General features: G+C 43.7%; 1 protein-coding gene across 4 annotated transcripts in view; it reads left to right on the top strand.

Annotated features, from left to right (window-relative positions):
* The window catches only part of Wdr59 (WD repeat domain 59), a 111,867-nt gene extending 104,821 nt beyond the window's left edge, over positions 1 to 7,046 (top strand). For all 4 annotated transcript variants that reach the window (XM_045141648.1, XM_004659620.3, XM_045141647.1 and 1 more), the window contains one exon: positions 6,324 to 7,046. In XM_045141648.1, coding sequence (XP_044997583.1) covers positions 6,324 to 6,559 — 236 coding nt within the window. In that variant the 3' untranslated portion in view covers positions 6,560 to 7,046. The remainder of the gene's footprint in view (positions 1 to 6,323) is intronic.
* Positions 7,047 to 18,222: the final 11,176 nt, after the last annotated feature.

The raw sequence follows: 18,222 nt of genomic DNA, 5'->3' as shown, positions 1-18,222 counted from the left end.
GAAACTTGCATATCAATATTTATTACAGCACAATTCATGACAGCAAAGTTATGGAACCATCCTGGATGTTCATCAGGATAGGAATGGGTAAAGAAAATGTTCTACACACACACACACACATGTGTGTGTGTGTGTGTGTGCGTGTGCACGCGTGTGTATATATACACACACAATGAAATTTTATTCAGCTATAAAGAGCAAAATTATGCCCTTGTCAGGATAATGGATGTAACTGGAGATAGTTAAGTGAAGTAAGCCGGTCTCAGCTAGTATTGCATGTTTTCTCTTATTTATGGATCCTAGATTTTATATGGATGCATTAAATCATTCATATATATAGGACATGAAACTGTTTAGGGGAGCATAAGGGACTAACAGGAGGATAAAAAGAGAGGGCTGGTTAGGGAGATACGGGAAGAATATGCTCAAAGTACATTGTATACTTTCATGAAAACGACCTATTAAAACCCAGCACCATGCATGATGACTATATGCAAAAAAAAAAAAAGACATAGCTTTGTTAAATATTCTTTAGAGATGAGAAGCTAAAAATGAAACAGTTCAAGGCATTGGAAGGATTTCCTCTAGGGAATGGCAGGGTGTGGGGTGGCAAGAGATGCTCGGTTTTATAATCAGATGAATAGGACTGTTTGGCTCTTTGTGTTGTATGTGTATTTGAAAACAAACTAGAGCAATATATAAATGTAGACAATGAATAACCGGGGTTATTTCAGTATGTTTTATCTTAGCATACATACTTGAAATGCAAAGATAGAAAATGGCTATTTGGGCAATGTACTTTTTCAGATCATCTAAATACAGGAAAGTATAGCAGGAAGAGATTAATGATAGCCTGGAGCAACTTGTCTTTCAAAATTAGTTTTTTAGGAAAGCATGAATCAGAGATGTGGAACTGGTATGTCAGTCCATCAATCAGCTAAACCTTTAGTGACATCTTCTACTAGAAAGTACCATGCTAGATTCTGCATTGTACAAAAAAATAGGTGTGGTGTGTGTGTGGGGGGGGGGGGTCCTGTCATTCAGTCAGAATATGAAATACAAGGTTATGAGCACCTAAATGATAGTCAAGAATTAATACTGCTGCCGGGCGTGGTGGCGCACACCTTTAATCCCAGTACTTGGGAGGCAGAGATAGGAGGATCGCTGTGAGTTCGAGGTCATCCTGAGACTCCATAGTGAATTCCAGGTCAGCCTGGGCTAGAGTGAGACCCTAGCTTGGAAAAAAAAAAAGAACAAGTATTAAAAATTGAAGGAAGAGTGAAACCCTACCTCAAAAAAACAAACAACAAAAAAAGAATACTGCCAGTCATGGTGGTACATACACTCTTGTAATCCTAGCACTTGGGAACTGGAGGCAGGAGTTCAAAGTCATCCTAGGCTACATAGTAAGTTTGAGGCCAGCCTGGACTGTGTGAGACTCTTTCTCATTAAACACACACATGCGCACATACACACACACACACACACACACAATACCAAGATTATTACTATATCCTAGTTCCAATAAAAAAAATATCACAAAAATTTCAAAGGAGCCAGAGAAATAGTCAAAGAAAAAAATATATGTAGAAAGAGAGAGTCACAGACAAAACCATTGAGAATAGTTTTATCTTCAATGCTTTATAATGGAGTCCATCCAGAATTTGGAAGAACCGTCTCTCTGGTAAGTATTGAAAGAAAAATACCCTCTAGACTCCCTGAGCCACAGCTAGTAGTCTAACAGTTGTGGTGGAAAACAAGCCATTTCCCCTCTGAAAGAGTCATCTCAGATTTATGGGAATCAACAGAGCAAGTTCCAGCAGTCAAGTTGTTTTCATTTAGGAGAGTGGAGATCCTACAGAAAGGGCTCAAGGCTTCAGTCATTTTGCGAGAATAATATAGACTACGTATCCTCTTAAAAAAAATAAAAATAAAAAAGTGAAATAAAAATAAAAATAAAACACAGGCTCTGGAGAGATGGCTTAATGGTTAAGGTGCTTGCCTGCGAAGCCTACGGACCCATGTTCCACTCTCCAGGTCCCACATAAGCCAGACGCACAAGGTGATGCAAGCATGTAAGGTGGCACACATATCTGGAGTTCAGTTACAGTGGTTGGAGGTCCTAGCATACCATTTCTCTCTCTATCTCTCTCTCACACATAAAAATCAAAGGGTCCATCTGTTGGGCTTACCTCAAAAAACAAATGGGGCTGGAATGATGACTTAGTGGTTAAGGCGCTTGCCCATGAAATCTAAGAACCCAGGTTCAGTTCCCCAGTACCCACGTAAGCTAGATGCACAGGTGGCACATGCGTCTGGAGCTCATTTGCAGTGGCTAGAGGCCCTGGCATGCCCATTCTCTCTCTCAAATAAATGAATAAAATATTTTTAAAAAGAAACTATCAAAGGGACTGGAGGGATGGATTAGTGGTTAAGGTGTTTGCCTGCAAAGCCAAAGGACCCTGGTTCGATTCCCCAGGACCCATGTTAGCCAGATGCACTTGGGGCACACGTGTCTGAAGTTCATCTGTGGTGGCTGGAGGCCCTGGTGCACCCCTTCTCTCTCTCTTTTTCCCTCTCTCCCTCTTTGTCAAATAAATAAATAAATATAAATAAAAATATTTTTAAAAACTATTAAAGGTCTAGAGTTTGAGGGCAGCCTGTGTTCATAACGAGGCTTCAAAAACAAAACAAAGCCTGGCATTGTAACACAAGCTTTAATCCCAGTACTTGGGAGGCAGAGATAGATTGCTGTGAGTTCGAGGCTACCATGAGACTACATAGTAAATTCCAGGTCAGCCTGGGATACCTCAAAAAACCAAAAGAAAATAAAAATGAATGAGAAGGAGAGAGGAGTGTAAAACAGATGATTTTGTTTTCTTGAGTATAATTTCTTCCATAGAGATACAGATCTGGCCACTGAAGTTTCAGGCAGCAATTTTATAATTCAATTCATTAACCTACTATCTTGTTTTTTTTTGGTTGGTTTTGTTTGTGTTTGTGTAATAGAGATGTTGGTTGATATACAAAATTCTTCTTACAGTTAACAAGCTAGAGCCATAGCTTCCTGTGCCTCTGCCTGGGGGTTTGTAAAGAATCATCATTTATTTTACTTTCCCAAGTGCCAGAACTATTTTTATTGTCCTTAATTATGTACCAGTAACCAAGAACAATGCACTTCACCTCTACCAGATTTCAGCTGTAAAGTCTATACCGTAGTAATATGCCTCTGACCTGTATTCCCATTGCCAGATACTGTACCTGGCCTGTGCAAACCTGGTCTCACTTTGCAAATCTGGGACACTCTAAGCCAAAGAATGGTTTTCCGGAGGATTTATGGACTTGCTCTCTACATGTGAAGCAATCTCTCTTAATAATGCCTTATCAAACCCAGTTTACTGAGACTTGAAGTTTAAGCATGCTGAGTTATACATGACCTTGGCAGTAAACTTGATTTGTCCATGTATGTGCTGACAAGGAGAGCAGATTCCTATTGGGGAGTGTGTGTTGGGGGGGGTTGAGGTGTGGAGTGTGTGTATAGGTACTTGTGCACTCCATGAGCACATACGCAGAAACCAAAGGAGAATATCAGGTGTCTTCACTTTTCCATGTTGTTTCCTTGAGATCAAGTCTCTTGCTTGCCCTAAAGCTGCCATTTTCTACCAGATTGGTTGACCAGGGAGGCCCAACAATTCTTCTGACTCCACCCCCACCCAAAGGACGACGGTTCCAGGCACATGTGACCATGCCCAGCTTTTTATGTGGGTGCTGGGGATTGAATTTGGGTCCTCTCAAACCCTCATAATCACATGGCAAGTGCTTTCACCTGCTGAGCCCAGTCCCCTAAATACGCTTAAGTGAAAAGGCAGTTATCATGGCACGTGACTGTTGCTTGGAGTGGTTTTATAGGTCAGTCTACAATTGCTTCCTGTGGGATCAGTGTTCTTGTATTTCTCTGCTGATATGCCCACTTATAATCCATATTAAGATCTTTGGACTTTTTTTCCTTCTAGATTCTAGAGGGCTAACTGCAATAAGATACCATTAAAAATGTTTTGTTTAAGCCAGCATGGTGGTGCACGCCTTTAATCCCAGCACTCAGGAGGCAGAGGTAGGAGGATCACCGTGAGTTTGAGGCCACCCTGAGACTCCCTAGTAGATCAGTCTGGCCTAGAGTGAGACCAACCCTACCTCGAAAAACCAAAAAAAAATTTTATTTCAATTTATATAAGATAATTTGTTAAACTTGTTAGCTAGAGATGGAACAAAAAAAGAAATAAGGTTTTCTCACATGTGTATTAGAAAATAGACCATTAACCCAAATTAATTTTTATTAGTTTTATTGAATCCTTGATAAGCAGTACTATCACAAAATTGTTCCTACTGTCAGATGGAAGGAGAGGAGCCACCAGTTTCCAGATATGGCAGCTATGGCAGTTTTATCCCCCTCCTACGGTTTCTGTTTTCTCAGGGAAGTAAGAGAAGACACCAGATGGGAGAGGGCAGCAGAGGCATGTGGGAGACGCTTTCAGAGGCTGTCTGCGTTGGTCAGGGTAGCCATGTGAAGAAAGGAAGAGAAACAGTCATGCCAGATACCAGCTCTTCTCTACTGATGACTTAGAAATTGAAACCCTTTTTTTAATTTGTTTTTTTGAGGTAGGGTCGCACTGTAGCCCAGGCTGACCCATGTACTTTCAAGGTGACCTCAGATTCATGGCAATCCTCCTACCTCTGCCTCTTGATTGCTAGGATTAAAGGCGTGTGCCACTATGCCCAGCTGAAACCCATTTCTTGATAGTGGGCCTTCATGTTGGCTCTGTTTCCCAGGACAGGCATAGAATGGGCAGTGATAGAGCTATTCAGGGTTGTAGTTTTGCCAGGTGGTGCTATAGAGAGAGGAAAGGCAATGGAGTTAACAGTATTTACAAAAACTGGGTCACAAAGTTGATTCATTTACTTCAGCTTAGCCAAAGGGGCAGGTAGACCAAAGTGATGGATTAAAGATGTGAAGACCTAAGAACTGGAGTAGAGCAAAAATGGAGACCCAAAGTAGAAGTCTCCATTGAGAGTGAGAGAGAGAGAAAGAGTATTTGTGTAGAGGTTAGTAGATAATACCAGAGAAGAAGAGGAAAGGGGCTGGGGACATGGCTCGGTGGTCAAAGGCATCTGCTTGCAAAGCCCGCTGGTCCAGATTTAAGTCTCTAGCACCCACGTAAAGCCAGACGCGCAAAGTGGCGCATGTGTCTAGAGTTCATTTGCAGTGGCAAGAGGCCTTAGTGTACCCATACCTGTCCCCTCTGATCTCAAATAAATTAAAAAAAAAACATTAAGGAAAGATTGGTAAGGCCAGATGGTGTCAGCCTCAGTAGAAAGTGGTCTAGTGGCAGCTGTGGGCCCTGCACTCACCCTTCCTGCTTCTGCCACACAGGACTGAAGAAAAGAAGAAAAGGCCTTTCATGCAAGACCAGCATAGGCAGCCGGGGTCTGGGTGGAGTGATGATGGGATGGTTCTGAGAGGAGTCGCCGAGGCACACAGGAAGGCTGGACAGTGGCAGAGCAGCAGGGATGCAAGCAGGAGATACGCAGACTAACGCTGTCACCTAGACACAGGGACACACAGTAGAGACGGAAGCAGATCTGGTTGTGCAGATGATGGGTGAGCCTCATGGGTTCTTCAGGAGGCAAGGCCCCTGTTCCAACAGAGTGCTGAGCAGTGCCTCGGGGTCCTGATGCAGGCCAGCTTGTTGCTCAGTCAGCACCTTAGTCCTGTAAGGAGATCAAACAGGAAGCTCTCAGCACATCTAGTGCCTGGCCCCTGCCAGCCGTGGGAACAGGAAGAGGCATCAGACGCAGTACTGGCTGCTGCTGCAGAGAGCCAGGAGCTGATCCCCTGGCTAGACCACTGCACTGGCAGTGGCTGTCTTTGACCCGCTTAGCTAGACTGCAGAAGGATTTCTGTCATTTATAAAGAAAAGCAGGGCTAGGGTTGTACCTCAGTTGACAGAGTGCTTGCCTAGCATATACGAAGTCCTGAGTTCAATCTCCAGAACCACATAAAGCAGGAGTGCCTGTAATCCCAGCACTCAGGAGGTGGAGGCAGGAGAATCGGGAATTTAAGGTCATCCTTGGCTGTATAGCAAACTTGACGCTACCCTGGGACACATGAGATCCTGTCTTTACAAAATGAAAAAGAAAGCAAAAGATACACTATTGATCTATTAGAATCCCAAGGGAAATGGTGTATCTTGCCTGCAAACACCCAGTTTTTTCACCAGAACCAAACTCAAGTCTTCTCTTGCTTTACCTGTCTCCACCCATTCCAGAGTTCGGTGTGTACTGCAGCCACTGTCGGAGCGAGGTCCGTGGCACACAGTGTGCCATCTGCAAAGGCTTCACATTCCAGTGTGCCATCTGCCATGTAGCTGTGCGGGGGTCGTCCAACTTCTGTCTGACTTGTGGGCATGGTGGCCACACCAGCCACATGATGGAGTGGTTTCGGACTCAGGAGGTGTGTCCTACTGGATGTGGCTGTCACTGCCTGCTGGAGAGCACCTTCTGAGTTTTCATATGGTGGCATTGTCTGAAGACCCAGAGAGCCTTGCAAGTGCTGGAGATAGATGGGAAGCCAGAACCTCGGTGATCCCTAACGAGGGGGAGTCTGTTTCCTTCACAGACTGGCACAGCATGAGCCTGTGCCTTCGCTTCTGGTTTTGTCCCAGTGTGGATGGCACCAGAAGAAATTAAGGAGGTGCAGAGAGCGGAGATTCATGTGTTACCTGCTGAGTTACCTAAGTGGAAGTTTGCATGGGAAAAAGTACCTGCCTCCAGAGCCAGTGTGGCCATGCAAGCCTTGCACCATGAGCGGGCTGCCCACATGCCGGGACAGAGACCAAGTCAGATGTACAAAACCGTCTCCTGAGCCAAAGAAGGGTGCATATTCATTTCATCAAGTGGGCCTATAACCTGTGGCTTCAGAAGGTGATACCTTTAATGATCTTATGGACAGTGGCCTTCTAAAATATGGTAGTAAATGTATAAATATATGATGCACTGAGTTTTGTTTTTCTTCTGGTGCTGAGGATTGAACACAGTGCCTTACACATCCTGGACAAGCAGCTGTACCCCTGAGTTACATCCCCAACCCCTTAAGGATTCTTTTTTTTAAAAAATTTTATTTTTGTTTATTTATTTGACAGAGAGAAAGAGGGAGAAAGAGAGGGGGAGAGAGAATGGGCATGCCAGGGCTTCAGCCACTGCAAATGAACTCGACACTTGTGCCTCCTTGTGCATCTGGCTTACAGGGGTCCTGAGGAATTGGACTTGAGTCCTTTGGATTTGCAGACAAACGCCCTAACTGCAAAGCTATCCCTCTAGCCCAGCCCAGATTCTTTCTCTTTTTTAAAATTTTAATTGAAAAGAATTTTTATTTGAGAACTTCCATAATTATAGACAATAACCCATGGTCATTCCCTCACTCCCCCAACTTTCCCCTTTGCAGTTCCTCTCTCCATCCCCCTCTTAATCAGTCTCTCTATTATTTTGATGTCCTCATCTTTTCCTCCTATTACGACGGTCTTGTGTAGGTAGTGCCAGGCACTGTGAGGTCATGGATATCCAGGACATTTTGTGTCTGGAGGAGCACATTATAAGGAGTCCTACCCTTCTTTTGGCTCTTAACATTCTTTATGTCACCAGATCCATCCAATTTTCTGCAAATTTCATAACTTCATTTTTCTTTACCACATGCCACTATTGTACCTGGCTGGCCAAATTTAAGGCTTGCAATATCCACTGTTGAGTATCTCCACTGGTGATTTTTCTCTGTCTCTCCCATTGAACTGCATGCAGTATAGCTTTTTCCAGCTTTCTGTCAGCTGGCCTACATGAAGGAGGTTTTCAGCTTAGCTCCAGCAGGATATCTCTGACCTTGCAGCCTAAGTATGTGGAGTCCTCAGCAATAGGGTCTTACCGTCTGTTCCTGGTGGGAAACTAAGGATTCTTTTTTTTTTAATTTTTATTAGCATTTTCCATGATTATAAAAAATATCCCACGGAAATTCCCTCCCTCACCCCCCACACTTTCCCCTTTGAAATTCTATTCTCCATCATACTACCGAAACTAAGGATTCTTAAAGATGTGTATTTCTAAATTTCTCTTCCTTATGCTTTCCCTTGACTAATAAAATTGTAGAAATTGGGCTGGAGAGATGGTTTAGTGGTTAAGGAGCTTGCCTGCAAAGCCAAAGGACCCAGGTTTCATACCCCAGTACCCATGTAAATTCTCTCTCCCCCAAATAATTTTTTTTTTATTTATTTGAGAGCGGCAGACACAGAGAGAAAGACAGATAGAGGGAGAGAGAGAGAATGGGTGCGCCAGGGCTTCCAGCCTCTGCAAACGAACTCCAGACGCGTGCGCCCCCTTGTGCATCTGGCTAACGTGGGACCTGGGGAACCGAGCCTCGAACCGGGGTCCTTCGGCTTCACAGGCAAGTGCTTAACCGCTAAGCCATCTCTCCAGCCCCCAAATAAATTTTATATTCTCTTTCTACCTGTCTTTCTCTTTCCCTCTCTCAAAAATAAAAATAGGGCTGGAGAGATGGCAGCAGTTAAGGCACTTACCTGCAAAGCCTAAGTAGTCTTGTTCAACTCTCCAGGTCCTGTGTAAGCCAGATGCACAAGGTGACTCAAGTGCACAAGGTTGCACATGCACACAAGATGGTGCATGCATCTGGAGTTCAATTGTGGTGGCTGGAGGCGCTGGCATGCCAATTTGCTCTCTTGCTCGCTTGCTCTCTTTTGCTTCCTCTCTGATTAAAAAATAATTAAAAAGATAAATAAAAAAATTTAAACTCTAGAAATTAACAACAAAATAAAAAAAGAAAAAATTTACCATCTCTGTGAATTATTTTCTCTTCTACTTCTGATTGAAGTTAATTGTTTTGGGCAAGACCAAAATTAGTGCTGTGATTTTTATTTATTTATTTACTTATTTGAGAGAAAGAGAGTGAGATTGAGAGGCACCAGGGCCTCCAGCCACTGCAAACGAACTCCGGATGCATGTTCCACCTTGTGCACCTGGCTCACATGGGTACTGGGGAATTGAACCTGGGTCCTTTGGCTTTGCAGGTAAAGGCTTTAACTGCTAAGCCATCTCTCCAGCCCAGTGCTGTCATTTTTAAAGGAAATGCTATTTGACTTTATCCATCTGACAGGAAGAACAGAATTTGACATTGAAGAGTCTTCCTATCTCCAAGAGTTTCATAATTATTTCTTCTACCAAAAGGGAACTGAGATTGAATTGCAGTATTAATACCAAGTTTTCCCCATGCCTTTGCACAGGTTGGCTGGGCTCCAGTGAGTAGTGCCTTTTATTTGAACTCTCTTGCAAATTGTTCAGGTTTATCTGTGTTGCATGTCATTATGACACATACTCACCACTTCAGAATGATTATTTTTTGTTTTGTTGAGGTAGGGTCTCACTCTAGCCCAGGCTGACCTAGAATTCACTATGTAGTTTCAAGCTGGCCTAGAACTCATGGTGATCCTTCTACCTCTGCCTCCCCAGCTGCTGGGATTAAAGGTGTGTGCCACCACATCCAGCTAGAATGATTTTTAACTCTTCACATTTCATATGTACCGGAGAAAATAATTTTTTTATATATTTCAATCAAAATTCCTAGTTTTAAAAATTTTTATAATTTCAGATTCATTAATGTGAGAGATATAAGTAACTACAAGTTACTACATGGTTGCACATGCCTATAATTCCAGCTCTCGGGAAGTAGAAGGAGGAGGATTGTGAGTCTGAGGCCAGAGCAAGGTCAGCCTAAGCTATACAACAAGACCCTGTCTTCAAAAAACAAGAGCCCCCAGGCGTGGTCAGCCTGGGTGGGAGCAAGACCCTACCTAAAAAAAGAAAAAATAAAAACAAGGGCTGGAGATGTAGCACAGTGGTTGAAGTCTTGCCAAGTATACATGTCCCTGGGATCAATCCCTAGCACTGGACAAAAAAACAAACTACATGTCCTGTTATAACGGAATGTTGTTTATCACTGTGTTTCAAACTACACATCACCACATATTAGTGGATAGTGAAATCAACTTAGTAGATAAACAGCACCTACATAAAAATAATGTAGGCCCTCTTATACCCCGTGATTGATGGTAGCTTGATATTGTAGAGTGGGCTTGTGTTTGGGTATGGTTCTGACTTGTTTCCCAGCTCAGGGAAATCTTGCGGAAGAGGGGGCGGAAAGAATGTCAGAGTTACATGTTGGGTCATGATTTGCAGAGACATTTATCATACTAATAACTGGGGGCTAACTCCACAATGCACGACCCATTTTCAATAACAAGGAGGGTCTAATGGGAGGGGGTAGATCACAGATGAGCCTAAATAATGGTACCAAACTGCCTGTATTTACTGAAAAGAAAACTAATAAATTAAATTAAAAAAAAAATAAAATAAAAAATAAAAAATAAAAAAATAATGTAGGGCTGGAAAAATGAAAGGTAAGAGTGTTTGCTGCGCAAGCATGAGGACACGTGTGTAAGACCCACGCCCACGTAATAAGCCAGGCATGGCTGCACATGCGGGTAACCCCAGTGCCGACAGCTGGTGGGACAGAGACGGGATTGCCAAAGCGCCCCGCTCAGCCATTTTGATGACAAAACTGAGCTCCAGGCTCAGTGAGTCTCTGTCTCAAGGAAATAAAGGTGGCAGAGCAACAGAGGAGGATACCTGATATTCTCTGTCCTCCACACACATATGCGCATACACCACACATGCTACACACACATACCCCCCAAAGCCCATAAAATAGTGTAGAAACAATCAAAGTATATTATGTACTAATACACACAAATATTTTGTACAGTGTGTTTACCAGAATGTACACACGTGCTTGCAACACATGTATATAGATCACAATGTAAATTCATTTCCTGCTGAAAGTTGGGTTCCAGACCATTTTCAAACTACTGTTTTGGACGATGTTTGTACTCTGTTCCCTGTATAATTAATCAGGCGCTATCATGACTTTAAAAGAGGATGTGAGACCCCTCAGTGTAACCACAAGCTTGACAGGACTGCCCTAAGTTAAGGTACCAGTGTTTCAACAGAGTGAGCAGCCAGTGTGCCGGGATGAGGGGGGAGAAGGGAGGGTTAGACCTCTGAGCTTGTTAGCACCTCACTCGGCCCTTTTTGAATTGATGCCGCCATGATGGTAGTCCCAGAACAGGCGGGCTGACTGAGCAGCTGAAGGGTTCGTTGTGTTCCTCCGGGAATTCACACCATTTGCAGAGAGTGTGCTCTTCCTCTACCCCACTGCTCAAGCTACTATAAAAATCTGTCCTTTTCTGGGAATGAGATGTTTATCTTTATAGGAGTGTTGTCTTCCTAAACACAAAACCTTCATTGTGACCGAAGCAGTTTCAGGTTTAAAATATTGCACGCTATCATCTATTTATGGGCCAATTCTTTTGAATTTTCCAAGTTTCCAGGATAAAAGTGTAAGATTTGGGGCTGGAAAGATTGCTTAGTGGTTAAGGTGGTTGCCTGTGAAGCCTAAGAACCCAGGTTCAATTCCCTGGTACCCATGTAAGCCAGCTGCATTAGGTGGTATGTGTGTCTGGGAGTTTGCAGTGGCTGGAGGCCCTAACACACCCATTCTCTCTCTCTGCCTCTTTCTTTCCCTCTCTCTCTAATAAAAAATTTAACTTTTTAAAAACGTCTTTGTTTTATTCTTATTTGAGAGCAACATAGAGAGAGAAAAAATGGGTGCACCAGGGCCTCCAGCCTCAAAGAGCCTCGAACTGGGGTCCTTAGGCTTCACAGGCAAGTACTTAACTGCTAAACCATCTCTCCAGTCCCCCAAAAGTGTAACATTTTAAAAAATAATTTTGGAGGGCTGGAGAGATGGCTTAGCAGTTAAGCCACTTGCCTACAAAGCTAAAGTACCCAGGTTTGATTCCCCAGGACCCATGTAAGCCAGATGCCCAAGATGGTACACATGTCTGGAGTTGGTTTGCAGCAGCTGGAGGCCCTAGTGTGCCCTTTCATTCTCAGTATCTCTCTCTCGCTCTCTTAAATACATTTTTAAAAATAAGTTTGGAGCCGGGCGTGGTGGCACACGCCTTTAATCCCAGCACTTGGGAGGCAGAGGTAGGAGGATTGCCATGAGTTCAAGGCCACCCTGAGATGACAGAGTTAATTCCAGGTCAGCCTGGACCAGAGTGAGACCCTACCTCGAAAAACTAAAAAAAAAAAAAAAAATAATAATAATAATAATAAAAATAAAATAAAAATAAGTTTGGGCCAGGTGTGGTGGTGCACACCTTTAATCCCAGCACTCAGGTGGCAGATCTCTATGAGTTCAAGCTACTCTGAGATTACATAGTAAATTCCAGGTCAGCCTGGGCTAGAGCAAGACCCTACCTCGAAAAACCTCAAATGTGAGATCCCCTTGCCTCAGCTGAGATTGCATACATGCACCACCCCCTGCAGTTTTTGTTTGCTTTTTTAAGACAGAATAATCTATGTTATAAGTACCCTTGATTCTGACAAGGAAAATAGGACTGACTCTTATTTGTGTACCAAAAACAAAAGATTGTTTAGTCAGGAATGAGCCAAGTACTGTAGGTGATCATCAGCTTGGCTTTGTGCTCCTGTCCACCTGTAGCAGTGAGGAGAGCTGTAAAACTGCCCTTACTGATGCCACACAGAAGCACGGAATTTTCATTTAATGTATAAATGCATTCAGCCTGAGTATGATGAAGTTACAAGCTAGGAATTCTGTCCCTTGCTAGGGGCTTTGTGAATAGCTGGCAGGGTTGAGGAGAAAGCAATGTTATTTTGTTGTGGAGCCTCACTTTACTCCTTACTGCTCTGTGATTTAGGTAACCATTAAGGGCTGGACTGGAAGGGAGAGAAAGCTGGATTCTTCCAGTGGTTTGCTGTAGCAGGAACTAATGGAAAGACTTCAGTCCTTCATGCTGTCAGAAAATGAATGCTCTAGACACCTCTGGGTGGAACTGTTATGGGGATCATTCAAATCACAGGATAAAGTGTTACAAGGCTTGTTTTGTTAGCTGTGAAAAAAAAAAAAACAGTTGAGAAAAATAGGTTTATAAATCATCCCCCACACTTAGGGCCTCCTTTTCATATTGTCCTCAAGGCTGGAGGCAGCAAGTACCATATGCACACTCAAAAGAAAGATTCCAGGGGATAAAACACACATTGTTCTCCCCGTTCTTAGAATCTAAGTCCTTTATAATCAGAAACACACCAAATATACTGTTAAATTTGTCATGTTGACAAGCTTGTGTTGCCACGATATCATTGATTGGGATTTTTTCCTGAAACCTCAAGGCCTAGTTTAAAAAAAAAAAATTCATTTTTATTTATTAGAGAGACAGAGGAAATGCACCAGGGCCCCCAGCCACTGCAAACAAACTCCAGATGCGTGCGTGGCCTTGTGCATATGGCTTGCTGGGCCCTGGGACATTGAACCTGGGCCCTTAAGCTTTGCAGGCAAGCGCTTTAACCGGTAAGCCATCGTCAGCCCAAGGTCTGGTTTTATTCAAGTATTTAACATGAAACGGGCACTGGGCAGAGCTGCAACATGCCAGTATGGCCTCTACTCTGTTAGAGACGAGTCTATGTTGAAAATGTGCCCTGGTTGCGGAGGAAGAAAGCAAGGGAATAACTCCAGTGAGAGAATCCAGAGGGGAAAATATGGCTGAGTTTCCTTGAAAGGTGTTTTCCGCAGGAAAGCGGGGGAGAGTACAGTAGGAAGGGCTTTGCCAAGGACGGGGAGAACACAGCCCTGGAGGCCACGTGAGCAGTTGCTATCTGGGGCGCAGACTGCTGCTGATAAAGGGAGTGGGGAGCAGGCTGGAGCCAGAAAGCTGAGCCAAGGAGCCAGGGCTTTATCTGTATGCCTGGAGTCTCCGACTTTCCTGGCCTCCAAGGTGCCACCAGGCATCTCTTGCCCGCTCCGCGTTTGCTTGCCAGGCCTGCTTGGGTCCCACCAAACCACCTGGCCTGTGTGGAGCAGGGTTGGCACGCAGCCCTTCCCGCTGGGCAGCAGGAGCATCCAGCGCACGGGGCACGTCCCCGCCCTCCCCCACACCAGCCCGTGTCCTTAGGAGCAACTCACTTCAGACTCACCCAGGAGGCTGCCCACTGGAGATGCCAGTCTCAAACCTTGGGCTGTCACGACTCTTCTGACTAGTGGTGATAAATCCAGGGTTTCCATGACTGCTTCCTGGGGGTGAGGCCCTCCGAAGTGAAGGAAACACTATGCTTACATTTCCTTGTTTGTTTTTCACATTTTCTTTATTATAAAGGATTTTATGAATAATAAAGCCTGATAGATGAGGTCACAAGGAGCTTCCAGGTTCCCCAAACCCATCCTTTTCTTGTTTTTTGTTTTCCAAGAGAGAGTCTCACTTTAGCCCAGTCTGACCAAATTCACCATGTAGTTTCAGGGTGGCCTCAAACTCATTGTGATCCTCCTTTAATCCTGAGTACTGTGATTAAAGGCGTGTGCCATCACACCCTGCTCCTTTTGGGTTTTTAAGAAGGCTTAACATTTTTTTTCTATAAAAAGATATTCAAATATCATCCATATGTTACAATATATTATACAGTACAGGCTGATTTTTTTTATTAGTTATGGACATACAAGTTGGTACCATCCTTACCCTCATCCCTGCCCTTTTTGAAGGAGGCATGATTGTTTAAATCATCAGCCATTGGTGGTCATCTCAACCTTTGTATTTCCTCCTCCTCCAAACTCGGGGCATGCTGCAAGTTCCAGCCGGCTCATCAGTGGTTGGCTCCCCTGGCTGAGGTTACACGGGAGCCCACCAAGAGTGCTAAGAACAAAAGATGCTCCTATCGGGAAATTACAGAGGCTTTCGAGCTCTTTGTCAGAGACTCCAGCCAAAGATCCAAATATTAGAACAAAAGATTCTCATTTGCAGCTCTACTGCTCAGGAAATGACACACAGGCTTTAAGAGCCCTATGTCAGGAATCAGAGCAGACACCAAATATATAAAATTGATTGAATCACACCTAAGGAAGAGCAATCTCAGATCAGTTTTGGACCCACACATTTTTAGGAAAATATTTTAATCTTGTTTTTTTCTAATTATAGGAAAAGTTAAAACTTTCTTAATTTCATTCTCTCCACCCAATCACAAATCAGAAAATTACAGGGGCAAGGCAAATTGATGGTAACTTCTAATGAAGGTCAGGTCAGCTCCATTGTTTCCCAGTGGCAGATGGTGGTTGTCACTAAGAAAAAAAAAAGTCACTGGGAATTTTTGTTTCTGAGCAAGTGTTCCATAGCCCATCATCTTTATGGTTCCACCTTTAAATTTTTTATCTTTAGACCTGGACATGGTGGTGCACACCTTTGATCCCAGCACAGGTAGGAGGATCGCCATGAGTTCAAGGCCAGCCTGAGACTATAGTGAATTCAGGTCAGCCTGGGCTAAAGAACAATTTAAAAAAAAATTAATCTTTAGAACGTTGCATATGGGGCTGGAAAAATGCCTCAGCAGTTAAGCCACTTGCTTGCAGAGCCTAATGATCAAGGTTCAGTTCTCCAGTATCCATGTAAACCAAATGCACAAGATGGAGCATGCATCAGTAATTCATTTGCAGTGGCTAGAGGCCCTAACACCCTCGTTCTCTATCTGCCTCTCTCTCTCTCTCTTTTTTGGTTTTTCAAGGTAGGGTCTCACTCTAACCCAGGCTGACCTGGAATTTACTATGTAGTCTCATGGTGGCCTCGAACTCCTGGTGATCCTCCTACCTCTGCCTCCCAAATGCTGGGATTAAAGGTGTGCGCCACCACACCCGGCATCTCTCTCTCTAAAATAAATATTATAATATAAATTATATAAATATAATATAAAATATATAAAATAAATAAAATATTAAAATGGCAGATGTGAATTTAAAATTTTTTTAAGACAGAGTCTCGCTCTTGCCCAGGCTTACCTGGAACTCACTCTGAAGCTTCAGGACCTTGAATTTATGGCAATCTTCCTATGGCAATCTTCCTACCTTAGTGCTAGGACCAAAGGTGTGCACCACCATACCAGGCTAAGTTTTAAAAATATTTAAGAGTGGGTTGGGGAGATGGCTCAACAGTTAAAGTCTCTTGCTTGCAAAGCCTGCCACCTAGATTCAATTCCCCATTCATCCATGTGAAGCCAGGCAGGCATTTGTTTGCAGCAGCAAGAGACCCAGGCACGTTCCATACACACATGCACATACTTAAGTACATGTTTAAAAAAATTTTTTAAAGCCAGGCATAGTGTCACACACCTTTAATTCCAGCATTCAGAAGACAGAGGTAGGAGGATCACTGTGAAACTAGGGCCACCCTGAGGCTACATAGTGAATTCCAGGTCAGCCTGAGCTAGCATGAGAGTGAGACCCTACCTTGAAAAACTAAAAACCAAAAAAAAAATTAATTAATTAATTAAAACTTAAAAAGAAAATAAGCCAGGCGTGGTGCACGCCTTTAATCCCAGCATTCAGGAGGCAAGGTAGGAGGATCGCCATGAGTTTGGGGCCACCCTAAGAATACAGAGGGAATTCTAGGTCAGCCTGGGCTAGAGTAAGACCCTACCTTGAAAAATCAATCAACCAATCAATAAATAAATAAGCTGGCAGATCTGTAGGAGCCTCAGCTTGACATTACCTCAGGTGTTCTTCAGGCTGTAGTGTATCTGTCCTGGGACTACCTTTCAGCAATGAAAGCAAGGAGACTACAGATTCCTGTAACAGCCTGGCTGGTTGTCAAAGGAATTAGGGTGAGCAACAAAAGCTAGTCCCAAAAAGTTATATTCTGTATGATTTTGTATTCTGGAGACAGGGTCTTGCTATGTAGCCCTGGCTGGCCTCAAAGTGGAGATCCCCCTGTGACAGCCTTTCAAGTGCTGGGGTTAAGGCTGCAAGCTGCAGGGGCCAGCTTTTTATGATTCTTTTGTTTATTTTAGATATTTATTTATTTGCAAGGACAGAGAGAGAATGGGTGGACCAGGGCCTTTTGCCAATGTAAACAAACTTGGGTGCATGTACCACATTGTGCGTCTGGCATTTCATGGGTACTGGGGAATGGAACCTGGGTCATTAGGCATTGCAGGCAAGCGCCTTAACCACTGAACCATTTCTCCAGCCTATTGTATGATTCTTGTTATGTAACATTACTGAAATTGTGAAACTCAAGGGTGAGAGAACGGAGTCTAGGCTGTCCCCATTGGGGAGGGGCAGAACACAAAATGGATGGACATAAAAAGACAACAAAGGGGGCTGGAGAGACGGCTTGGCAGTTAAGCGCTTGCCTGTGAAGCCAAAGGACCCTGGTTCGAGGCTCGATTTTCCAGGACCCACGTTAGCCAGATGCACAAGAGGGCGCACGCGTCTGGAGTTCGTTTGCAGTGGCTGGAAGCCCTGGTGTGCCCATTCTTTCTCTATCTGCCTCTTTCTCTCTCTGTCACTTTCAAATAAATAAATAAAAATGAACAAAAAAAATTAAAAAAAAAAAAAGACAACAAAGGGATCCCAGTACAAATGAGACAGTTTTGTGTCTTGAGTGTGGTGATGGATGTATCTACACTTGTGGTCACATTGTACACAACTATGTACACGCCCACACACAAGCACAGGGAAAACGGGAGATCCAAGTGATGTGAGTAGGAAGTGTGAATGTCAACATCCCAATTATGCTATTACACTGTAGTTCTGCAAGATGTTACCGTGGAGGAAACTGGACAAGGGCACATAGGGTATCGTTTCTTTTTTTTAAATTATTTATTTATTTATTTGAAAGCGACAGACACAGAGAGAAAGACAGATAGAGGGAGAGAGAGAAAATGGGCGCGCCAGGGCTTCCAGCCTCTGCAAACGAACTCCAGACGCGTGAGCCCCCTTGTGCATCTGGCTAACGTGGGTCCTGGGGAACCGAGCCTCGAACCGGGGTCCTTAGGCTTCACAGGCAAACGCTTAACCACTAAGCCATCTCTCCAGCCCGAAGGGTATCGTTTCTTAAAGCTGAGTGTGCCCTGGGCACACCAGTGCACAACTGTAATCCTTGCACTTGGGAGGCTGAGGCAGGAAGATTATAGGTCAGGGTCAGCCATGGGCTATATGGCAAAAACAAAGTAGGTAAATCTATAATGCTGTCAAAAAGAAAAGTTTAT

Source organism: Jaculus jaculus, chromosome 1, assembly GCF_020740685.1.
Source record: "Jaculus jaculus isolate mJacJac1 chromosome 1, mJacJac1.mat.Y.cur, whole genome shotgun sequence".
Lineage (NCBI taxonomy): Eukaryota > Metazoa > Chordata > Mammalia > Rodentia > Dipodidae > Jaculus > Jaculus jaculus.
Note: the sequence above shows the minus strand (reverse complement) of the source record. Positions and strands in the feature narration are given on the sequence as shown.